Source organism: Mytilus trossulus, chromosome 5, assembly GCF_036588685.1.
Source record: "Mytilus trossulus isolate FHL-02 chromosome 5, PNRI_Mtr1.1.1.hap1, whole genome shotgun sequence".
NCBI classification, from domain to species: domain Eukaryota; kingdom Metazoa; phylum Mollusca; class Bivalvia; order Mytilida; family Mytilidae; genus Mytilus; species Mytilus trossulus.
The window spans coordinates 84,360,980-84,387,120 of NC_086377.1; the positions used below are offsets into that span (position 1 = coordinate 84,360,980).

The following is a 26,141-nucleotide window of genomic DNA, read 5'->3' on the forward strand; positions in this document are numbered from 1 at the left end:
ATACAAAACACTTTCCAACATACAAAAAATAAAACCTGGAATCTTTGAAAAATATTATTGTATAACCTCATATCAATGTTTCAAAATGTGAGACATATTGAGGTTAATATGGTAGTTTGTGACAATCTCAAAGTGGCAATGTAAGCAAGTTACGTAAACATTTAGGTTTTCTTAAATATTTAGAAAAGACAAATTTAATTATTTTTTTAATTATCCCTTGCTGTTATAGAAATGTATCCTGTTTACATAATCGGAGTGTAAATAACATGCATATTACCTGCTGGCGTTGGCGTCATGTGCTGCCCTGGAAAACACATCACATCAGGGACCTGTTCATGCAAATCTTTGCTCCCATCAAATACTACAAGAAACAACGCTCGGAATGTCATGAAGGTCTGGTGTGTTGTTAAATAAACGTATTGTCCACCAAAATCCCAGAAGATAAGACGTCCAACTTTCATTTTATACTTCCCACTTTTGAGGACTTTTTCCATTTTCTTTCTTATTTCTTCTTTAGTCATTCTTGTTCTCATTTTCTGTTCCATCTGGTTTACTGTGTGAGGCACATTGGAGGATTTCGTAGATGGTAGAGATTGTGCTGTTGCAGACTGTTCTGAGGGCAAAGAGGAAAGTGTAGCTTTGGCATAACCAGTTGGGCTTGTATCTGAAGCTTTGTTGGTAACTTCACTCTCCTCCTCTTCTTCCAGAGAGGTCATTAAAACCTTATGGTACACAACATCTAGGGCATTGTAAGAGTCTGAAATTATATTTAATACATCAGGCAAATCAAATCCAAAACAGGTGCAGGCTGTCAAAACCAAGTGAAGAATGTAAGAAAAATCAGAATTAAAATAAGAATCATATCTTATCAGGTGTAACATTCATATAATGCTATTAACACATTTTAAAGAGAGTCATATTTTAACTGATTGATTGATGAAATTATTGATTATGGAAAATAAATTTTAATTCATTGCATAATTTTAACATTTAAATTCAATTTCAAAATATAAAACCTTAACATCTTTCTAATAAGATTAGTAAAATGTTAAGATTTTCATACACAAATCAGATTTGATATTGAATTAATATGGTGCGTGAATAGAAGGCACAAAAAATGGCTACAATGTGAAACTAATTTAAATCAGTGCTATAACATCTCTGCTGATAGCGCAGTCCATGCAATAGTTTCTTTAAATGTGGTCAGATGTTTGTACTTTCTCACCTGGATCAACAAGAATCCACTCTTTTGTAAGAATATCTAGGCCACAGCGACCTTCTACCAGAGAAATCCCATCTGTCGGGTGTCGACCATCAGGTATAATTTCTCCAGCTAACAGCTTAACAAGAGTCGACTTCCCAACAGAAAATTGGCCAGTTACCATGCATCTCATATCAAAAGATTCATAGCTGCCCTTCCCTAATAAACGATTTAACATGGCAGACTGTTGCCCTTTTCCGATGGAATCTAAAAAAAAATTTAAAAAATTGAAAAGTTTTGATTTGTTCATGTTGTGAAAAGAAAAATGTATCCATACAAACACTCATAGATAATTTCTCCTCATTTGTTGGTTAATATGTTGATATGTCATCTTTTCGATATGTCAATGCGTTAAATATGTCACAATGTCTTTATGTCTATGTTTTTATGTATTAGCCTGTTTATGTATTGAATTATTGGTGTAATGATGTAGAAGTCTGTTAATGTGTTAATTTGTTAGTGTTTTAATATGTTAATGTGTTGATATATGAATATTTTAATGTGTTGAAATTTCAGTGTGTCAATATGTCTGTGTCGATGTATGAGTCTGCATGATAATGTGTTAAAATGTCAGTTTGTCGATATCTCTGTGTGGATGAATTTATCTGTTAATGTGTTAATTTATAAGTGTGTTGATATGTTTACATGTTGATGTACAAGTCTGTTAATTTGTTGATCTGTTAGTGTGCCAATATGTCAAGGTGTATGTATGAGTCTGAAATTTTAGTTAATATGTCAGTGTGTCAATATGTTTATGTGTCGATGTATGAGTGTTAATGTATTGATATAACAGTGTGTTAATGCATTGATGTTTGAATCTGTTAATGTGTTAATGTATGAGTTTTTCAATATGTTTGTGGTTCAATATGTTCAAGAGTGTCTATATGTCTATGTATTGATGTATGATCCTGTCAATGTGTCAATATGTCGACGTGTGAATATTTTAGTCTGTTAATGTGTTGATTTGTCAGTGTGTCAATTTGTCAATATGCAAATGTTTCAGTCTGTTAATGTGTAGATCTGTCAATGTGTCAATGTATGAGTCTGTTAATGTGTTCATCTGTCAATTATTTATGTTTGAGTCTGGTAAGATGTTGATATTCAGTGTGTCAATATGTCAATGTGTTGATGTTTGAGTCAGGGAATGTGTTGATATGTCAGTGTGTCATTATGTCAATGTGCTGATGTTTGAGTCAGGGAATGTGTTGATATGTCAGTGTGTCATTATGTCAATGTGCTGATGTTTGAGTCAGGGAATGTGTTGATATGTCAGTGTATCATTATGTTAATGTGCTGATATTTGAGTATATCAATGTGTTGATCTATTAGCGTGATGATGTATGTGTGCTAAAGTGTTGATCTGTCAATGTTTCAATATTCAATGTGTTAATGTACGAGTCTGTTAATGTATTCAGCTGTCAGTGTGTCTATATGTCAATGTGTTGATGTTTGAATCTGGTTATATTTTGATATGTTAGTGTTTCAATATGTCAATGTGTTGATCTATCAGTGTGATGACAAATGTGTGTTAAAGAGTTAATCTGTCAGTGTGTCGATATGTCAATTTGTTAAAGTTTGAGTCTTGTAATCAATTGATCTGTCAGTGTGTCAATATGTCTGTTAATGTGTTGATCTATCATCCTGATGATGTATGAGTGTAAAAATGTTGATCTGTCAGTGTTTCAATATGTTATTGTGTTGACGTTTGAGTCTAGTGATATGTTAATCTGTAAGTGTGCCAATATGTCAATGTGTTGATGTAGGAGTCTATTATTATGTCGATCTGTAAATGCATCGATATGCCAATGTGTTGATATATAAATCTGTTAATGTGTTAAATCTGTCAGTGTGTCAATATGTCTACGTGCTGATGTATGAGTCTGTTTATTTGTTTATTTACGGACATGCACAGATTAAAAAAAATTATGTGATCTGTAATCAATCAATCTTCACCAATAGCCTATTTCACTTTTCCCATCAATTTGCTGGGTTTTTTCATTATAACATTATAAGCAGATATAAAGGTTTCCCTATATCAGAAACAAGTAATTATAAATCATTTCAGCCAGTATCTGAATAATTAACATTAGAGCATTACCTTCAACTACTGGTGCTGCAGGTTCCTGTAAATGGGTGTCAGGAGTTACTTCTGGGGATGTCTTTGACATGACAGTCTACAAAAGAAAAATATGCTATAAACTATCATGCCCCATGTGAAAACTTGTCAAATAGTTTAATACATATATAAATTCTAATAGCCTTTCTATCTGCCAGTAGATTTAAAGAGGGTTTCATATAGTCGAGTTACAAGTTGCGAGTTAAGATAGTCGAGTTGCGAGTTAAAAAAGTCGAGTTGCGAGTTAAAAAAGTCTAGTTGCGAGTTACGAAAGTTGAGTTGCGAGTTACAAAAGTTGAGTTGCGAGTTAAGAAAGCCGAGTCGCGAGTTAAGAAAGTCGAGTTGCGAGTTAAGAAAGTCGAGTTGCGAGTTACAAAAGTCGAGTTGTGAGTTAAGAAAGTTGAGTTGCGAGTTACGAAAGTCAAGTTGCGAGTTACAAAAATATTTTTGAGGATCGATTCACATTTGATAAACAAAGCATGCGTGTGTAAGTGATAAATTTGTCCTGGTAAAATATGTCTGGGGGTACAAATATTGCTAGTATAAAAAGTCCATGGTTACCGAATTTACTAGTATATTTAGTCCGATGTTATTAATATATGTCCCCAGACTAAAATTTTCCTAGGTAATCATGTCCTATAAAATCCTATAATATTTAATTACATTTAAACCATGGAAATTTAGATGTTATGTTTTAGTAATGTTTAAGAGTTGCATAGTTATATTTTTGATAAAATTTATGTCCCCAGACTAATTTTGCTATGGAATCATGTCCATGCCATTAATAGTCTTAGGTTAAAATGTCCAAGCCCTTAGTTTTAAAGGTAACTATAAATGTATTATGTTTTAATATTGTTCAATAGTTGTGTATCAATTTTTTTATTTTTTTATATAAATAAGGCCGTTAGTTTTCTCGTTTGATTTGTTTTACATTGTCATTTCGGGGCCTTTTATAGCTGACTATGGGGTATGGGCTTTGCTCATTTATGAAGGCCGTATGGTGACCTATAGTTGTTAATTTCTATGTCATTTTGGTTTCTTGTGGACAGTTGTCTCATTGGCAATCATACCACATCTTCTTTTTCATATAATACGAATAATATACAGTTACTGTCTTTTGATGAGGTAAATAAGCGGTTTTCTTGACTTTTGAAAAACATGATATTCACTGAGGCCGATGGCCGAAGTGAATATCAGTTATTCCAAAGTCAATTAAACCCCATATTTACCGAAACAAAAGACAGTAACGTTTTTGTTCCATATTCCGAGAAAAGAAAATGTATTTAATGACAAACATATACCAAAACAAATTTTACATGAAACATTTTACCATACATTACGTTGCATGTAAAAGTGTAAGACGTTTAGCGCGGTGAATAACACTTTCTGAAGTGAATATGCTTTTTTATTCAAAATCCAATTCATAACGAGAAACTTACTAAAATGATACCAATATGGAATAACGCCGTTTATTTGGACCAAACTTATGATGACACTGAACAATATTGAAAGCAAATGCCACATGGCACGCAATAAATCGGGCCTTCTTTATCATGTTTATATGCTAGCATTTCGGAGTCAAACGTACGAGTGACACACGACTGTTGTGCGACAGTCGTTCGACAGTGACACAACGGTTACACGCATATTTCCATGACATGAAAATCTGAAAAATAGAACCAAAAACTCACGATTGTTATACGACAGTCGCACGGCTTTCACAAGACTCATTTGCGACAAACCCACAACAGTATAATTACAATTCTTTTTTCCTGTACTGTACCCATCGTGGAACCATCGTAGACATGTCGTAGCTGATGTGATCTCTCTACATATTTTTTTGACATTTGATTTTGCACGACAACTTTTTTATTGATCTTCCACGACAAAAAATCGTACGATCTGTTGTGATCGGGGCTTTACATTTCGAACATCTCTATGGACGTCATGGCAGTATGACCGTTACCTCCTGCATCATATGTTATTACCATAGTATCATCTTTAGTTTCCCGAATATGGAACAATCCAAATTGAATTCTTAGAAAACTAACTGAAACCGTTTTTCTTATTTATTCATAATTGACAATCTCAAACGTGTGAACACTATATAATTTTAAACCTAAGTGACTCAGTTTTATAAGTTACCCAATACCCTGGAGGAATACTTTAAAAAAAATCTTATTCACGATGAAGCACTAAACATTTTAAATTTTCCAATTAAACCTTACCTGTAAAATGGCGCAAATGTAGTTTTTACAATAGTATCTTTGATGGCTACATGCATAGACCAAAGAATCAAATCGGGGAATGAGTCAAAGAGACAGCAACCCAACCAAAATATGCAATTCAACCGAAGGCCATTTGGTCTTCAACACAACGAGAAATCACACACCTAGAGGGAGCCCCAAACAGGCCCCGAAACACAGTGTTATATATCTTTAGATCAAGAATATTTACGCCATTCTATGCTCCTTAATATAAAGATGAACCAAAATAAAAAAAATATACAAGAGCAACAAAGGCTATAGGTTCCTGACTAAGGTCAGACACAAAAATGCAGCGGGTTTAAACTTGTTTTATGCACGCACATCATTTCCCCTGTATCTCTAGCCAATGTAGACATATATAATTTTAACGTCCACAAGTTTGAGTGTCTGACTGCCAAAGAATAAATTTTGCGGTCCCTAACAATTATTGCCAGGCTCGGCAACTCGACTTTCGTAACTCCCAACTCGACTTTCTTAACTCGCAACTAGACTTTTGTAACACGCAACTCGAATTTTTTAACATGCAACTCGACTTTTGTAACTCGCAACTCGACTTTCTGAACTCGCAACTCCACTTTCGTAACTCGCAACTCGACTTTCTTAACTCGCAACTTGACTTTTGTAACTTGCAACTCGATACTCGCAACTGGATACTTGACAACAAGTGAATCTCAGATTTAAAGGACAATAACTCTATATTTTACAGGAAGTTGAAATGCGCAATGCAATCACAACTTATTTTGACTACACACAGACAATTATCTTGAATTGACCGTAATTCTTTGCTTATTTCCACCTTTGATTCTGTTGTTTGCATCTATTTGTTATAATAGGTACAGTCATTGTATTGAACAAAATCATGTCTCTTCGCCACATAATTTATAGATAATACATAGTGATGCACGTTGACTAAATATGAAAGTGCATATGTAGTTGTCTCCCTTACTAGTATAATCAGTTTCAGAATGTTCATTGTTATTTCCCTTTTTTAAAACTATAAATTTCATGTTTCTTTATTTAATGATTTACATGATGTTTATTCAGTACCTATTTGTGAATTTGAATAGATATTAGTATTTTGAATTCATTGGTTAACGTTATTCATTTATATTCTAAAATCTAGTATTTGCATTGTCACAAATCATTTATAATCTCCTTTGACAGACTTTAGGCCTATATATTTTATATGACTGGTTTGGTGTAATTGCATTGAATTGTCTGATGTCTGAAGTATACAGTCCAACCAATGAAAGCTGTACTGAATGCAAATCTTCCTTTAACTTATTGGAAATCCGAAATAAACTTTTTTATAATTGAATCAGTGTTTATAATGTACAGATTGAAAATATATTGTTGATATTCAATAAAAACTGTATCATATGCAGTTTATACATGTATTTCAACCAAAAACGAGGATATTTTTTTGGTCAGGTAAATTAATCAATGAACGATAGATTTCTCCAAGAAGAAATTTAAGGTCTCAAATGAATAAACTACACAGAGAGCAATTGCTATAGTATTGATTCAATGGGACAGGTAAACTTACAAAAGTTTAAATACCTTGGTCAAGAGCAGACAACTCTGTGGTTCGCAATAACACATAATGAACGGGTATATAATCTGTTTATTGATGGCATTGTAAAAAAACAATCTAAATAAAAATTTATTATATTTAAACTTGCCAAAGTTTGTCAAGGGCAATGCCTCCAACTACACCACAATCATCAATACTGGGACCAACTACCGTATCCCCAGGACCAACAAATTTCACCTCTGGACCAACAACCTCAGGGCCGACAACAAATTCCACCTCTAGACGAACAACCTCAGGGCGGACAATAGATTCCACCTCTAGACCAACAATTTCTGGACCGACAACAAGTTTCACATCTAGACCAACAACCTCTGGACCAACAACAAATTAATAATTATATATTCATTTAGAACGCCGGAATAATTGCTTGCTAATTCCGTTTCAGGTCTTCATATTTAGAATTTAAAATAAAAATTAAGTCACGGTTATATATGATGAACTAATTTATTTGAATAAATAATTTGTTATATATATGCATAGATAATCTATAATTATAGTTAATATTTAAAGAAAAATATTCAAAATCTAGCCAGGATCGTTTCTACAAAAGCGTATTAGGGATGTGGTAAAAATGAAATCGGATTACTGATTGTATGTTGACATCTCATATCTTAAAATCTCTGTGAACTATATTTTTGTTTCACTTATTTTGATAATTTACCAGTTTAATACACAATTATCTCTATCCAATAATATATGAATATTTGGCGGTTACACGTACCCTAAGAAGTCCAATTATGCCACGCGTACCTGCATGACGCAGACACTGCCTTTATTATAAGCTGAATTTCACTCGTTTCATTTTCTTAAAAGAAATGATAGTTTTCGCGATAGCTCTTAGCCTGGGTAAAAGAATAACACTTAAAATCAATCAAAATGTATTTCAAGCTTAAATTGTATAATAAGAACATTTGAACCTCTGGAAATGGTTGAAAAAGTTTTTATTTTTTTTTTTAACGTTTTAAAAATCTAAAATATGTCCCCAAACATTTTCAGTTTGTCATAACCAGGCGTGGTGTTCTCGGAAGTATCCTTTCGTTTGAAAAAAGTAAAATCACAAAAATACTGAACTCAGAGGAAAATCAATTCGGAAAGTCCATAATCACATGGCAAAATCAAATAACAAAACGCATCAAAAACGAATGGACAAGAACTGTCATATTCCTGACTTGGTACAGGCATTTTCAAATGTAGAAAATGGTAGATTGAACCTGGTTTTATAGCTAGCTTAACCTCTCACTTGTATGACAGTCGCAAATTCCATTATATTGTCACCGATGCGTGAACAAAACAAACAGACATAATAGGTAAAAATGTCAAAAATAGGGGTACAGCAGTCAACATTGTGTTATCATCTTAATCACTATAAAAACAACAAATGTAACGAAGAAGCACAAAAAGGCATACATCAAATTAACATCCTCAGTTTGATTATATTATACGATTATATTTGTCTATGTAAAATGCACCCATCAAGGAAGGAGGGTATGGGTACTGGTGTAAAATTGCGCGTTTGAAATTCGCACAGGTAGACATGAAATAATTGTGTCGTTTAAAGTATGACGGGATGCATAAATACAGTCACGCAAAATAGATATAACAAACACTGACTTAACAGTTAAAGTAATAATAATAAATAAAATAATATTGTGGTTCAAAGTATGAATTGATACATAAGTACAGAGTCACGTAAAATATATATCACAAAAAAAGTTGGTTAACAGTAAAAGTAATATTAATAAATAAAATAATTTTGTCATTCAAAGTATGACAAGATACATAGGTACAGAGTCACATCATAAAATAATTTTGTCATTCAAAGTATGACAAGATACATAGGTACAGAGTCACATCATAAAATAATTTTGTCGTTCAAAGTATGATGGGATACATAAGCACAGAGTTACGTCGAAAGGATATCTCAAAAAACAGACAACAGTAACGTAATATTTATAAAGACAAATAAAAGAATAATATAACACGTAATTAATACGATAAACAACGTCAGTACGCAAAATCTATACTTCAAGACCATCGTGTTTTATTTGTGAAGTTGATACGGAATATTTATCATCAAGTTCTGGGTACCTTCCGATGAACTTTTTTAGAAAAAGGACGAGACGTTCTTTGACATACCCCTGGTTCATCAACTTTCTGCTCAGACACTGGTGACGTTTTACAAAGTCTGAGTAGGAGCTGCAAGCTCTTGAATACCGAATAAGTTGGGAAATGTATATTCCATATATGCAGGTGAAGTTGGTATGTTGCTACTAAGGTGGGGGAAATTGACAATTTCAAAATCAAAATCGTCTCGTTTGTCATAGATTCTGGTACTAAGATGACTGTGTATGTCAAATTCGAGGTATAAGTCTAAAAATGAGGCGGATGAAGCCGTGTCTGTTGTCTCTTTAATTTCTAGTTCTGGTGGATATATTAATGGAACCCAATCAGAAAAGTTTGGATTGTTAATGGAAAGAACATCATCAATATATCTGAAAGTGAAATTAAATAACCTGGCTTCTTTGATCTTCTTGTTTTTGACAAGTGTCTGAAGGAACTCTGATTCATATGAAAACAAGAAGAGGTCAGCAAGGAGAGGCGCGCAGTTCGTTCCCATAGGAATGCCGACAGTTTGTTGAAAAAGTCTACCTCCAAACTCAACAAATATGTTGTCGATAAGAAACTCCAGCATACTGACCACTTGTTCTTTTGTGTAGCAGGTTTTACCTTTTTGTTTGTTTTTGAAGACACACTATAAGACAGATTTTGGGATGGACTTAAGATCATTTTAGAGCAATGATGCATCTCAAGTTTGAACGTTCTGATCATATCTTACATTTGTTTTTAATTGATTGAATTAATGATTCAGGGGCAGCAACCCAACAACGGGTTGTCCGATTCAAATTTAAAAACTTCGCCCCTCTTTTCCAAAATCCTTGATCCGCCCCTGAGCAATGCATATATCACATAGCCATCTATAAATAAATTCATCATAGATAAAAAAAAAACACAATGACAAATGTAAAACAATTCAAATAAGAAAGCAAACGGTCTAATTAACGTACAAAATCATGAACGGAAATCAAATATGTTAAATAGCAACAAAAGACTAATGATATGGGACCAGCACATACATAATTTGACAGAAAGCACACGTGTACAGTACTTTTATTTTACAGTATTTGAATAGCCTTATCTTTAGAAAATTTAGAATCTTTACGGGTCATTCTTTAAATGCTTTAAAGGACTTATTATTTTGTATCTGGAAAAAAAAATCTCAAGTCTACGCAAGGTTAAAAGAAAGCGTCTGTAACAGAAAATAGCATTTCTCGTAAAGGATGTATTTAGATTTTCATACATTTTTTGTAGTTCCCAACCCTTGTCCCTCCCCGTTGGAAAATCACATATCATCCTACAAGTACAAATGTACATGTACATGTACCTGACAATGAGAATAACTGATACAGATTTGTGTAATACCAGTTGTAATTCATTACAAAGTATTTATCAAACAAAGAAAGAAAATGTTAGAAAGAACGACACGTTAAACAATATGAATACACTAGTTATATCGAATCTCTGATAGATTCTCCGTAGAATTGATTTGAAATCAATTCATTAAATATTATTGCACATTTTTTAAATCGTAAAACGAACTTGACATAAATCATTCATGTTAAATTTAAAATGGTTATAACCAAGAATTGACATAATTCTACAATAGATTGCTGACTAGACGAGCTCAGATTGGCCGGAAATGATTAAGGCTCTTACGGGGAACGTAACATGTATGTCGATTCATTGGATTATGGAAAGTATCTCTTCGAGCTTCTTATCAAAAGGTTGCAATTGAATAAAAATGAAACATATCTCAAGTGCCGTGTGCTTGAAACCTCATAATGAAAGAATTATGCAAAATCAAAAAGTTTTATTTTAATAAAAATACAAACATTTTTTTCTCCAGTGCCCGTTTACTATCCATATCCTCTTGTGTCTTTAAACAGACGATGAAATCTAGCATTCACCAATCTTAAAATCAATCAATGTACTAACAAAACATCGGATGACTACAAGTTCTTTTGGGTAGTGACAAGCACTTTTATCCAAAAGTTAGGTTAAGGTACACTTCACAGACACATGTTTTCTGGTGACAAGTTCCTGTGTGGATGATGAATAAATGACCGGGAATTCAACCTCACCGTAACAACTAGTATATTATTAATCAGTATACTCTAGTTTGTTGTTATATATTATAAAAAGTCATATGAAACTTCAAATTAAAAAAAAAATGATGCATACGGTTTTTTTTACAACTATAACATTGTATAAGTATAGTTTTCATTCTAAAACATATCTACTGTCATATACTTTTTTTCTGAAGAAATTTCTTTAACTTGTCCACATTTAGAAGATTACTTTTTTTAATTGCTTGATTCCAGGATGCAATTCGCCGACATATTTTCCGTATGCAAGTAACCTTAGCGTGACCTTTCTTGTAATTGATCGCAATTCGCATCGATATGTCATTTAAATAAACCATATTTTGATTGTACATGTGGAAGTGCATAGTGGTCATTCTTTTGAAATAATTAGTTTCAGTGAACTGGTAAAGGTTACCAGTGGCGGATCCAGAGGGAGGGGTTCCGGGGGTGCGCACCCCCCCCCTTTATTTTTGCCGATCAATGCATTTGTATCGGGACATGTTTTGCAACCCCCCTTTGCCCTGAGTTAGCACCCCCCCTTTCGAAAATTCCTGCATCCGCCCCTGGTTAAGACCCTTAAACGTCTCTTACAAAGATGAAAAGTGCATGAAATATTGCAAAAATATAACTACTATACAAAAAGATTATATTGGAATAAATCCCTTAAAAAGCATCTAACGTATACGAAAATCACGAGGAATATCCAGAATTGTGCACACTTCTTTCCACCGTATACCGTGGGCATAGTATGTCTACGGCTGTCCTCAATATAGGGTGGACACCACGCCCACGGCTGTCCTCGGTATAGGGTTGGCACTACGCCCATGGATGTCCACGGCATAGGGTGGGCACCACACCCACGGTGGACAGAGAGTGGACGGCATTGGATTGTCCACCGTGGGCGAGTGGAAATGACAAAGTCCACCTGGACTGTAGTGTATATACCTAGGAGATACCAAGCTGCAGGGGTTAAAAATTGATGTTACAGCTAACTAGCCCAGGACTTATTGGCAGCAGGATTTTACTAGCCCTGTTGGAAGAACTGCTAGTCCATCAAAACTGAGCTGCTAGCCCTAGCATGCCTTAAAAATCAAGAGCTTGCTGCAAAATACAAAGTGGGTGTCCTTTGTTTTGAAGGAGACATTATACACTGTATCTAATAATTTTTGTTGATCTGTTATTTATTCTTTTGGTGGTTAACCTAACTTATTTGTTCCCATATTCAAAGCAGACTTTTTTTTTGCGTGTTTGGGGCAACTAACGGCATATTCACAGAGCATTGTCTGTTTTTTTCCTCAGCAACAGCCAACCTTGCCAGGGGAATCATTGTGTCCCAGTTCTGCCAACTTTTCAGGAAGTGAATTCGTGATTTGTTGGCCAAAGATCAAAGAGAAAAAAACAACTAAGTTTAAAGACTAAAGACTTGGCAGCCCTTCTGTCCTGGACACTATTAATTTTTTTCCGCGGCTTTTCCATGTCGTATTTAGCATTTTCCGGGGGTGAATTTTCAGCCTCGTTACTCCTTTCATCTACCGTTTTTCGTTTTGAAACTGACGAAGTTCCTGGGGTTCCCATACTAAAATATTAAGAAATATTTTGTTGCATGGTTTTGTACTCAACAGCTGTGCAAAAAGACAGGTCAATACCAATCAATACATCATACCCCCATATACCATTAATTGAAAATCTCGGCACGATAAGCAATGTACAATACCCCAAGCCATGGTATGAGAAATCGATATTTAAAGTACGAGAATTGCGATCAACACATGATACCAGACAACCCAGACATGCCAGTGTTATTTGTTCTAATTTTAAAATATGTACAACAGGAACTGTACAAACCAGTTCAAATTCTTGGAATCCCAGATGATTTAATTGAATCAAATTGGCTAACATAGAATTGTGATGAAGGGATTTTTCACTTTCTTTTTTGGAAACATCAAGAATTTTTTGTTACTAGTCAGTTGGGCATATCGGATTACACATTTTAATTGCCGAGGTATAAATGATCTAGTGCCGGGCGTCTGGCTAGTTGATTTTAACCCCTGCAGCTGATGACACAAAAATAAGAGACATCCAACGGATGAGAACACAGATTTAAAACATTTGTCTTTCACATATGCCAACATGTATATTAGGCAACAAGCTTGGAATTGTCAACTTACATTGTTAACTGACAACAAATACTACAAAGACATTGAAAACTACAGGCAACAATTTATTGTAATTTCTTTGTACCAAGTCTGTTTTGTCTCTTATAATCTGTGAATATCTTTTTAAGTAAGACAAGACTATTTACCTTAAGGAAGTCCATCACTTCTTTCTTCTTCCTTTTTTCCTCTTCATCATCATAGCTTTTTATTTCTACCAGATCATAAGGAGTCTTACCCTGAAATACAATCAAATAATCTTTCATTAATTATACCCATATATATCTTTTATTTCAAAAACTGTAAAGCATTAAATAAAAGGTAACTGTTGCATTAATTTTACCTATACAATGCAGATTGTTGTCTTATTTATATATACTTGAAATAAAAACCAGTGAACCTAAACCAACAACACATATGAAGTGTCATTATAAAGAGATCAATGAATAATATTTGAGATTTTGCTGTTAAAGAAATTATTGAATGATTGGTGTAGGGTGTGGGGGTGAAATGTGATAAGATGGTAGTTATATGTGTTGCTGGAGTATAATCAAATGGTAGTTTTGTTAATAGTGTATGATTAGTGTAAGATGTGTTGCCGGAGTATGCTTAGATGGTAGTTTTGATAAAAGTGTATGATTGGTGTAGGGTGTGTTGGTGGAATGTGATTGAATGGTAGTTTTGTTAGTAGTGTATAATTGGTGAAAGGTGTATTGGTAGAATGTGATTAGATGGTAGTTTTGTAAACAGTGTATGATTGGTGTAAGATCTGTTGGTGAAATGTGATTAGATGGTAGTAAAGTGTGTTGTTGGAGTATGATTAGGCCAACTAAAATTAATTAGTAGATTTTCATCCAAACTTTTGAAAAAAATGGGGCGGTTGGGAGGATTGTATTTTTCATTTTTTATTTCTTATGAAACCCTCTTGTGACGTTTTCTAATTGTGTAAGTGTAATAATAAGCTTATCGGGGCCTTTTATAGCTGACTATATGCTGTATGGGCATTTGCTCATTGTTGAAGGCCGTACGGTGACCTATAATTGTTAATGTTTGTGTCATTTTGGTCTTTTGTGGATAATTGTCTCATTAGCAATCATACCACATCTTCTTTTTTATATTATATCATGTATATACATGTATAAGGAATCGTACATGATTTTTTAAATCTCACATTAAAATCTCTGATTGGCAACCCAGTGGCGGATCCAGGGGGAGGGGTCAGGGGTTTAAAACTTCAGAGGCAGATTTAGGAGGGGACAATCAATGCATTTGAATAGGGACATATATATGGAACTGCCCCCTTTTAAAATGGCTGGATCTGCCACTGCAACCACTGTTCAACATGTAACTGCTCCTTTAAAAACCTTGTTTAAAAGTAAACAGCAAAAACATAAAGAAATGCTTTCTTCAGTTGGACTACCTCCACCAAATTTAATGGTCTTTCTAAGGGATGTTTTCTGTCTCCATAAAATGAAACAAACAAATATTCATTGGTATGCAACAAACTTTTGAGTACAGAATAAAATGAAAACTCAAACTGTTTTCAAAATAATAGGGTTAGTGATTTTATGATTCTTCTTACACATGGTACAGATGCAAATATAATTAATTATAAAATATGAACTTAACAAATAAGAAGAAGTTGTTGAATAACTCTATCAAGGGTATTGGGACAGAAGGTATTTGCTGTTGCTGTTTGTCAACAAAAAAAACCCAAAGCCATGTGTAAATCTATAAAATGTATGTTTGCCAACTTTTTGAACTCAATATACTGTCACATATTTTACAAGTTCGTGCTTGTGTCAATTTGTTTACTCCAGTTATGTTTTAGTACCAATGTGTACCACAATAGTAGCTCTTTGGATATAACTCACAGTACAAAATTCCTGCTACAAAGTCATTTTATTAATAAAGATATTAACAGTTTCCTAATCACAGAAATTTATGTCATGCCGCGATTTGCGTTCTTGGACACAGCGTATAACTTGTAACCCGATTATTTTATGCCCTTTCGAATTTTTGTAATCAATCTCTATTCTCCATAGACGATTTTGTCATCTTAGAGCTGCATAGTCATTTTAGAATACTCGAAGAAATGCGAAAACCAAAATTTGAAACAGGAAGCTTTAAAGGAAACGAAATTTTTAACGGTTACCGGAAACGGAAATGAAGTTTAGAATTCGTGTTAGGTATGTTGGTGGAGTATGATGAGATGGCAGTTGTGTCAGTAATGTAGGATTGGTGTTAGGTGTGTTGGTGGAGTATAATGAGATGGTAGATGTGTCAGTAATGTAGCATTGGTGTTAGGTGTGTTGGTGGAGTATGATGAGATGGTAGTTGTGTCAGTAATGTAGGATTAGTGTTAGGTGTGTTGGTGGAGTATGATGAGATGACAGTTGTGTCAGTAATGTAGGATTGGTGTTAGGTGTGTTGGTGGAGTATAATGAGATGGTAGATGTGTCAGTAATGTAGAATTGGTGTTAGGTGTGTTGGTGGAGTATGATGAGATGGTAGTTGTGTCAGTAATGTAGGATTAGTGTTAGGTGTGTTGGTGGAGTATGATGAGATGGTAGTTGTGTCAGTAGTGTAGGATTGGTGTTAGGTGTGTTGGTGAAGTATGATGAGATGGTAGTTGTGTCAGTAGTGTAGGATTGGTGTTAGGTGTGTTGGTGAAGTATGATGAGATGGTAGTTGTGTCAGTAGTGTAAGATTGGTGTTAGTTGTGTTGGTGGAGTATGATGAGATGGTAGTTGTGTCAGTAATGTAGAATTGGTGTTAGGTGAGTTGGTTGAGAATGATGAGATGGTAGTTGTGTCAGTAATATAGGATTGGTGTAGGGTGTATTGATTGAGTATGATGAGATGTTAGTTGTGTCAGTAGTGTAGGATTGGTGATAGGTGTGTTGGTGGATTATGATAAGATGGTTGTGTTGTCAGTAGTGTAAGATTCGTGTTAGGTGTGTTGGTGGAGTATGATGAGATGGTAGTTGTGTCAGTAATGTAGGATTGGTGTAGGGTGTGTTGGTGGAGTATGATGAGATGGTTGTTGTGTCAGTAGTGTTTGATTGGTGTTAGGTGAGTTGGAGGAGAATGATGAGATGGTAGTTGTGTCAGTAATGTAGGATTGGTGTTAGATGTGTTGGTGGCGTATGATGAGATGGTAGTTGTGTCAGTAGTGTAGGATTGGTGTAGGGTGTGTTGGTGGAGTATGATGAGATGGTAGTTGTGTCAGTAGTGTATGATTGGTGTTAGGTGTGTTGGTGGAGTATAATGAGATGGTAGTTGTGTCAGTAATGTAGGATTGGTGCTAGGTGTGTTGGCGAAGTATGATGAGATGGTTGTTGTATCAGTAGTGTAGGATTGGTGTTAGGTGTTTTGGTGGAGTATGATGAGATGGTAGTTGTGTCAGTAATGTAGGATTGGTGTTAAGTGTGTTGGTGATGTATAATGAGATGGTAGTTGTGTCAGTAGTGTAGGATTTGTGTTAGGTGTGTTGGTGGAGTATGATGAGATGGTAGTTGTGTCAGTAGTGTAGGATTGGTGTAGGGTGTGTTGGTAGAGTATGATGAGATGGTTGTAGTGTCAGTAATGTAGGATCGGTGTTAGATGTGTTTGTAGAGTATGAGATGGAAGTTGTGTCAGTAGTGTAGGATTAGTGTAAGGTGTGTTGGCAGAGTATGATGAGATGGTAGTTGTGTCAGTAATGTAGGATTGCTGTTAGATGTGTTGGTAGAGTATGATGAGATGGTTGTAGTGTCAGTAATGTAGGATTGGTGTTAGGTGTGTTGGTGATGTGTGATGAGATGGTAGTTGTATCAGTAGTTTAGGATTGGTGTTAGGTGTGTTGGTGGAGTATGATGAGATGGTAGTTGTGTCAGTAGTGTATGATTGGTGTTAGGTGTGTTGGTGGAGTGTGATGAGATGGTAGTTGTGTCAGAAGTGTAGGATTAGTGTAAGGTGTGTTGGCAGAGTATGATGAGACGGGAGTTGTGTCAGTAATGTAGGATTTGTGTTAGGTGTGTTGGTGGAGTATGATGAGATGGTAGTTGTGTCAGTAGTATATGATTGATGTAGGGTGTGTTGGTAGAGTATCATGAGATGATTGTTGTGTCGGTAATGTAGAATTGGTGTTAGGTGAGTTGGTGGAGTATGATGAGATAATAGTAGTGTCAGTAGTATATGATTGATGTAGGGTGTGTTGGTAGAGTATCATGAGATGCTTGTTGTGTCAGTAATGTAGGATTGGTGTTAGGTTTGTTGGTGATGTATGATGAGATGGTAGTTGTGTCAGTAGTGTAGGATTGGTGATAGGTGTGTTATTGGAGTATGATGAGATGGTAGTTGTGTCAGTAATGTCGGATTTCTGTTAGGTGTGTTGGTAGAGTATGATGAGATGGTAGTTGTGTCAGTAATGTCGGATTTCTGTTAGGTGTGTTGGTAGAGTATCATGAGATGGTAGTTGTATCAGTAGTTTAGGATTGGTGTTAGGTGTGTTGGTGGAGTGTGATGAGATGGTAGTTGTGTCAGAAGTGTAGGATTGGTGTTAGGTGTGTTGGTGGAGTGTGATGAGATGGTAGTTGTATTAGTAGTATATGATTGATGTAGGGTGTGTTGGTAGAGAATCATGAGATGGTTGTTTTAACAGTAGTGTAGGATTGGTGTTAGGTGTGTTGGTGGAATATGATGAGATGGTAGTTGTGTCAGTAGTATATGATTGATGTAGGGTGTGTTGGTAGAGTATCATGAAATGGTTGTTGTGTCAGTAGTGTAAAATTGGTGTTAGTTGTGTTGGTGGAGTATGATGAGATGGTAGTTGTGTCAATAATGTAGGATTTGTGTTAGGTGTGTTGGCGGAGTATGATGAGATGGTAGTTGTATCAGTAATATATGATTGATGTAGGGTGTGTTGGTAGAGTATCATGAGATGATTGTTGTGTCGGTAATGTAGAATTGGTGTTAGGTGAGTTGGTGGAGTATGATGAGATGATAGTAGTGTCAGTAGTATATGATTGATGTAGGGTGTGTTGGTAGAGTATCATGAGATGGTTGTTGTGTCAGTAATGTAGGATTGGTGTTAGGTTTGTTGGTGATGTATGATGAGATGGTAGTTGTGTCAGTAGTGTAGGATTGGTGTTAGGTGAGTTGGTGGAGTATGATGAGACGGGAGTTGTGTCAGTAATGTAGGATTGGTGTTAGGTGTGTTGATGGAGTATGATGAGATGGTTGTAGTGTCAGTAGTATATGATTGATGTAGGGTGTGTTGGTAGAGTATCATGAGATGATTGTTGTGTCGGTAATGTAGAATTGGTGTTAGGTGAGTTGGTGGAGTATGATGAGATGATAGTAGTGTCAGTAGTATATGATTGATGTAGGGTGTGTTGGTAGAGTATCATGAGATGGTTGTTGTGTCAGTAATGTAGGATTGGTGTTAGGTTTGTTGGTGATGTATGATGAGATGGTAGTTGTGTCAGTAGTGTAGGATTGGTGTTAGGTGAGTTGGTGGAGTATGATGAGATGATAGTAGTGTCAGTAGTATATGATTGATGTAGGGTGTGTTGGTAGAGTATCATGAGATGATTGTTGTGTCGGTAATGTAGAATTGGTGTTAGGTGAGTTGGTGGAGTATGATGAGATGATAGTAGTGTCAGTAGTATATGATTGATGTAGGGTGTGTTGGTAGAGTATCATGAGATGGTTGTTGTGTCAGTAATGTAGGATTGGTGTTAGGTTTGTTGGTGATGTATGATGAGATGGTAGTTGTGTCAGTAGTGTAGGATTGGTGTTAGGTGTGTTGGTGGAGTATGATGAGATGGTAGTTGTGTCAGTAATGTCGGATTTCTGTTAGGTGTGTTGGTAGAGTATGATGAGATGGTAGTTGTGTCAGTAATGTCGGATTTCTGTTAGGTGTGTTGGTAGAGTATGATGAGATGGTAGTTGTGTCAGTAATGTAGGATTGGTGTTAGATGTGTTGGTAGAGTATCATGAGATGGTTGTTTTGTCAGTAGTGTAAGGATTGGCGTTAGTTGTTTTGGTGGAGTATGATGAGATGGTAGTGGTGTCAGTAATGTAGGATTGGTGTTAGGTGTGTTGATGGATTATGATGAGATGGTAGTTGTGTCAGTAATGTAGGATTGGTGTTAGGTGTGTTGGTGGAGTATGATGAGATGGTAGTTGTATTAGTAGTATATGATTGATGTAGGGTGTGTTGGTAGAGTATCATGAGATGGTTGTTGTGTCAGTAGTGTGGGATTGGTGTTAAGTGTGTTGGTGATGTATAATGAGATGGTAGTTGTGTCAGTAGTGAAGGATTTGTGTTAGGTGTGTTGGTGGAGTATGATGAGATGGTAGTTGTGTCAGTAATGTAGGATTGGTGTTAAGTGTGTTGGTGATGTATAATGAGATGGTAGTTGTGTCAGTAGTGTAGGATTTGTGTTAGGTGTGTTGGTGGAGTATGATGAGATGGTAGTTGTGTCAGTAGTGTAGAATTGGTGTAAAGTGTGTTGGTAGAGTATGATGAGATGGTTGTAGTGTCAGTAATGTAGGATCGGTGTTAGATGTGTTTGTAGAGTATGAGATGGAAGTTGTGTCAGTAGTGTAGGATTAGTGTAAGGTGTGTTGGCAGAGTATGATGAGATGGTAGTTGTGTCAGTAATGTAGGATTGCTGTTAGATGTGTTGGTAGAGTATGATGAGATGGTAGTAGTGTCAGTAATGTAGGATTGGTGTTAGGTGTGTTGGTGATGTGTGATGAGATGGTAGTTGTATCAGTAGTTTAGGATTGGTGTTAGGTGTGTTGGTGGAGTATGATGAGATGGTAGTTGTGTCAGTAGTGTATGATTGGTGTTAGGTGTGTTGGTGGAGTGTGATGAGATGGTAGTTGTGTCAGAAGTGTAGGATTAGTGTAAGGTGTGTTGGCAGAGTATGATGAGACGGGAGTTGTGTCAGTAATGTAGGATTTGTGTTAGGTGTGTTGGTGGAGTATGATGAGATGGTAGTTGTGTCAGTAGTATATGATTGATGTAGGGTGTGTTGGTAGAGTATCATGAGATGATTGTTGTGTCGGTAATGTAGAATTGGTGTTAGGTGAGTTGGTGGAGTATGATGAGATAATAGTAGTGTCAGTAGTATATGATTGATGTAGGGTGTGTTGGTAGAGTATCATGAGATGGTTGTTGTGTCAGTAATGTAGGATTGGTGTTAGGTTTGTTGGTGATGTATGATGAGATGGTAGTTGTGTCAGTAGTGTAGGATTGGTGATAGGTGTGTTATTGGAGTATGATGAGATGGTAGTTGTGTCAGTAATGTCGGATTTCTGTTAGGTGTGTTGGTAGAGTATGATGAGATGGTAGTTGTGTCAGTAATGTCGGATTTCTGTTAGGTGTGTTGGTAGAGTATCATGAGATGGTAGTTGTATCAGTAGTTTAGGATTGGTGTTAGGTGTGTTGGTGGAGTATGATGAGATTGTAGTTGTGTCAGTAGTGTAGGATTGGTGTTAGGTGTGTTGGTGGAGTGTGATGAGATGGTAGTTGTGTCAGAAGTGTAGGATTAGTGTAAGGTGTGTTGGCAGAGTATGATGAGACGGGAGTTGTGTCAGTAATGTAGGATTTGTGTTAGGTGTGTTGGTGGAGTATAATGAGATGATAGTAGTGTCAGTAGTGTAGGATTGGTGTTAGGTGTGTTGATGGAGTATGATGAGATGGTAGTTGTATTAGTAGTATATGATTGATGTAGGGTGTGTTGGTAGAGAATCATGAGATGGTTGTTGTAACAGTAGTGTAGGATTGGTGTTAGGTGTGTTGGTGGAATATGATGAGATGGTAGTTGTGTCAGTAGTATATGATTGATGTAGGGTGTGTTGGTAGAGTATCATGAGATGGTTGTTGTGTCAGTAGTGTAAAATTGGTGTTAGTTGTGTTGGTGGAGTATGATGAGATGGTAGTTGTGTCAGTAGTGTAGGATTGGTGTTAAGTGTGTTGGCAGAGTATGATGAGACGGGAGTTGTGTCAGTAATGTAGGATTGGTGTTAGGTGTGTTGATGGAGTATGATGAGATGGTTGTAGTGTCAGTAGTATATGATTGATGTAGGGTGTGTTGGTAGAGTATCATGAGATGATTGTTGTGTCGGTAATGTAGAATTGGTGTTAGGTGAGTTGGTGGAGTATGATGAGATGATAGTAGTGTCAGTAGTATATGATTGATGTAGGGTGTGTTGGTAGAGTATCATGAGATGGTTGTTGTGTCAGTAATGTAGGATTGGTGTTAGGTTTGTTGGTGATGTATGATGAGATGGTAGTTGTGTCAGTAGTGTAGGATTGGTGTTAGGTGAGTTGGTGGAGTATGATGAGATGATAGTAGTGTCAGTAGTATATGATTGATGTAGGGTGTGTTGGTAGAGTATCATGAGATGATGGTTGTGTCGGTAATGTAGAATTGGTGTTAGGTGAGTTGGTGGAGTATGATGAGATGATAGTAGTGTCAGTAGTATATGATTGATGTAGGGTGTGTTGGTAGAGTATCATGAGATGGTTGTTGTGTCAGTAATGTAGGATTGGTGTTAGGTTTGTTGGTGATGTATGATGAGATGGTAGTTGTGTCAGTAGTGTAGGATTGGTGTTAGGTGTGTTGGTGGAGTATGATGAGATGGTAGTTGTGTCAGTAATGTCGGATTTCTGTTAGGTGTGTTGGTAGAGTATGATGAGATGGTAGTTGTGTCAGTAATGTAGGATTGGTGTTAGATGTGTTGGTAGAGTATCATGAGATGGTTGTTTTGTCAGTAGTGTAAGGATTGGCGTTAGTTGTTTTGGTGGAGTATGATGAGATGGTAGTGGTGTCAGTAATGTAGGATTGGTGTTAGGTGTGTTGATGGATTATGATGAGATGGTAGTTGTGTCAGTAATGTAGGATTGGTGTTAGGTGTGTTGGTGGAGTATGATGAGATGGTAGTTGTATTAGTAGTATATGATTGATGTAGGGTGTGTTGGTAGAGTATCATGAGATGGTTGTTGTGTCAGTAGTGTGGGATTGGTGTTAGGTGTGTTGGTGGAATATGATGAGATGGTAGTTGTGTCAGTAATGTAGGATTGGTGTTAGGTGTGTTGGCGGAGTATGATGAGATGGTAGTTGTATCAGTAGTGTAGGATTGGTGTTAGGTGTTTTGGTGGAGTATGATGAGATGGTAGTTGTATTAGTAGTATATGATTGATGTAGGGTGTGTTGGTAGAGAATCATGAGATGGTTGTTGTAACAGTAGTGTAGGATTGGTGTTAGGTGTGTTGGTGGAATATGATGAGATGGTAGTTGTGTCAGTAGTATATGATTGATGTAGGGTGTGTTGGTAGAGTATCATGAGATGGTTGTTGTGTCAGTAGTGTAAAATTGGTGTTAGTTGTGTTGGTGGAGTATGATGAGATGGTAGTTGTGTCAGTAGTGTAGGATTGGTGTTAAGTGTGTTGGCAGAGTATGATGAGACGGGAGTTGTGTCAGTAATGTAGGATTGGTGTTAGGTGTGTTGATGGAGTATGATGAGATGGTTGTAGTGTCAGTAGTATATGATTGATGTAGGGTGTGTTGGTAGAGTATCATGAGATGATTGTTGTGTCGGTAATGTAGAATTGGTGTTAGGTGAGTTGGTGGAGTATGATGAGATGATAGTAGTGTCAGTAGTATATGATTGATGTAGGGTGTGTTGGTAGAGTATCATGAGATGGTTGTTGTGTCAGTAATGTAGGATTGGTGTTAGGTTTGTTGGTGATGTATGATGAGATGGTAGTTGTGTCAGTAGTGTAGGATTGGTGTTAGGTGAGTTGGTGGAGTATGATGAGATGATAGTAGTGTCAGTAGTATATGATTGATGTAGGGTGTGTTGGTAGAGTATCATGAGATGATGGTTGTGTCGGTAATGTAGAATTGGTGTTAGGTGAGTTGGTGGAGTATGATGAGATGATAGTAGTGTCAGTAGTATATGATTGATGTAGAGTGTGTTGGTAGAGTATCATGAGATGGTTGTTGTGTCAGTAATGTAGGATTGGTGTTAGGTTTGTTGGTGATGTATGATGAGATGGTAGTTGTGTCAGTAGTGTAGGATTGGTGTTAGGTGTGTTGGTGGAGTATGATGAGATGGTAGTTGTGTCAGTAATGTCGGATTTCTGTTAGGTGTGTTGGTAGAGTATGATGAGATGGTAGTTGTGTCAGTAATGTAGGATTGGTGTTAGATGTGTTGGTAGAGTATCATGAGATGGTTGTTTTGTCAGTAGTGTAAGGATTGGCGTTAGTTGTTTTGGTGGAGTATGATGAGATGGTAGTGGTGTCAGTAATGTAGGATTGGTGTTAGGTGTGTTGATGGATTATGATGAGATGGTAGTTGTGTCAGTAATGTAGGATTGGTGTTAGGTGTGTTGGTGGAGTATGATGAGATGGTAGTTGTATTAGTAGTATATGATTGATGTAGGGTGTGTTGGTAGAGTATCATGAGATGGTTGTTGTGTCAGTAGTGTGGGATTGGTGTTAGGTGTGTTGGTGGAATATGATGAGATGGTAGTTGTGTCAGTAATGTAGGATTGGTGTTAGGTGTGTTGGCGGAGTATGATGAGATGGTAGTTGTATCAGTAATGTAGGATTGGTGTTAGGTTTGTTGGTGATGTATGATGAGATGGTAGTTGTGTCAGTAGTGTAGGATTGGTGTTAGGTGAGTTGGTGGAGTATGATGAGACGGGAGTTGTGTCAGTAATGTAGGATTGGTGTTAGGTGTGTTGATGGAGTATGATGAGATGGTTGTAGTGTCAGTAGTATATGATTGATGTAGGGTGTGTTGGTAGAGTATCATGAGATGATTGTTGTGTCAGTAATGTAGGATTGGTGTTAGGTTTGTTGGTGATGTATGATGAGATGGTAGTTGTGTCAGTAGTGTAGGATTGGTGTTAGGTGAGTTGGTGGAGTATGATGAGACGGGAGTTGTGTCAGTAATGTAGGATTGGTGTTAGGTGTGTTGATGGAGTATGATGAGATGGTTGTAGTGTCAGTAGTATATGATTGATGTAGGGTGTGTTGGTAGAGTATCATGAGATGATTGTTGTGTCGGTAATGTAGAATTGGTGTTAGGTGAGTTGGTGGAGTATGATGAGATGATAGTAGTGTCAGTAGTATATGATTGATGTAGGGTGTGTTGGTAGAGTATCATGAGATGGTTGTTGTGTCAGTAATGTAGGATTGGTGTTAGGTTTGTTGGTGATGTATGATGAGATGGTAGTTGTGTCAGTAGTGTAGGATTGGTGTTAGGTGAGTTGGTGGAGTATGATGAGATGATAGTAGTGTCAGTAGTATATGATTGATGTAGGGTGTGTTGGTAGAGTATCATGAGATGATTGTTGTGTCGGTAATGTAGAATTGGTGTTAGGTGAGTTGGTGGAGTATGATGAGATGATAGTAGTGTCAGTAGTATATGATTGATGTAGGGTGTGTTGGTAGAGTATCATGAGATGGTTGTTGTGTCAGTAATGTAGGATTGGTGTTAGGTTTGTTGGTGATGTATGATGAGATGGTAGTTGTGTCAGTAGTGTAGGATTGGTGTTAGGTGTGTTGGTGGAGTATGATGAGATGGTAGTTGTGTCAGTAATGTCGGATTTCTGTTAGGTGTGTTGGTAGAGTATGATGAGATGGTAGTTGTGTCAGTAATGTCGGATTTCTGTTAGGTGTGTTGGTAGAGTATGATGAGATGGTAGTTGTGTCAGTAATGTAGGATTGGTGTTAGATGTGTTGGTAGAGTATCATGAGATGGTTGTTTTGTCAGTAGTGTAAGGATTGGCGTTAGTTGTTTTGGTGGAGTATGATGAGATGGTAGTGGTGTCAGTAATGTAGGATTGGTGTTAGGTGTGTTGATGGATTATGATGAGATGGTAGTTGTGTCAGTAATGTAGGATTGGTGTTAGGTGTGTTGGTGGAGTATGATGAGATGGTAGTTGTATTAGTAGTATATGATTGATGTAGGGTGTGTTGGTAGAGTATCATGAGATGGTTGTTGTGTCAGTAGTGTGGGATTGGTGTTAAGTGTGTTGGTGATGTATAATGAGATGGTAGTTGTGTCAGTAGTGAAGGATTTGTGTTAGGTGTGTTGGTGGAGTATGATGAGATGGTAGTTGTGTCAGTAATGTAGGATTGGTGTTAAGTGTGTTGGTGATGTATAATGAGATGGTAGTTGTGTCAGTAGTGTAGGATTTGTGTTAGGTGTGTTGGTGGAGTATGATGAGATGGTAGTTGTGTCAGTAGTGTAGAATTGGTGTAAAGTGTGTTGGTAGAGTATGATGAGATGGTTGTAGTGTCAGTAATGTAGGATCGGTGTTAGATGTGTTTGTAGAGTATGAGATGGAAGTTGTGTCAGTAGTGTAGGATTAGTGTAAGGTGTGTTGGCAGAGTATGATGAGATGGTAGTTGTGTCAGTAATGTAGGATTGCTGTTAGATGTGTTGGTAGAGTATGATGAGATGGTAGTAGTGTCAGTAATGTAGGATTGGTGTTAGGTGTGTTGGTGATGTGTGATGAGATGGTAGTTGTATCAG

The 26,141-nt window shown here is 36.5% G+C and overlaps 1 protein-coding gene across 1 annotated transcript; it reads right to left on the bottom strand.

Moving 5' to 3' along the window:
* Positions 1–242: 242 nt before the first annotated feature.
* LOC134718396 (uncharacterized) lies at positions 243–13,859 on the bottom strand. The gene is made up of 4 exons (XM_063580897.1): positions 13,743–13,859; positions 3,360–3,435; positions 1,226–1,468; positions 243–757 (listed from the first exon to the last, which is right to left on the bottom strand). The coding sequence occupies exons 1-4, from the start codon at positions 13,857–13,859 to the stop codon at positions 243–245; spliced, it is 951 nt and encodes a 316-aa protein (XP_063436967.1).
* Between the last annotated feature and the right edge of the window lie 12,282 nt (positions 13,860–26,141).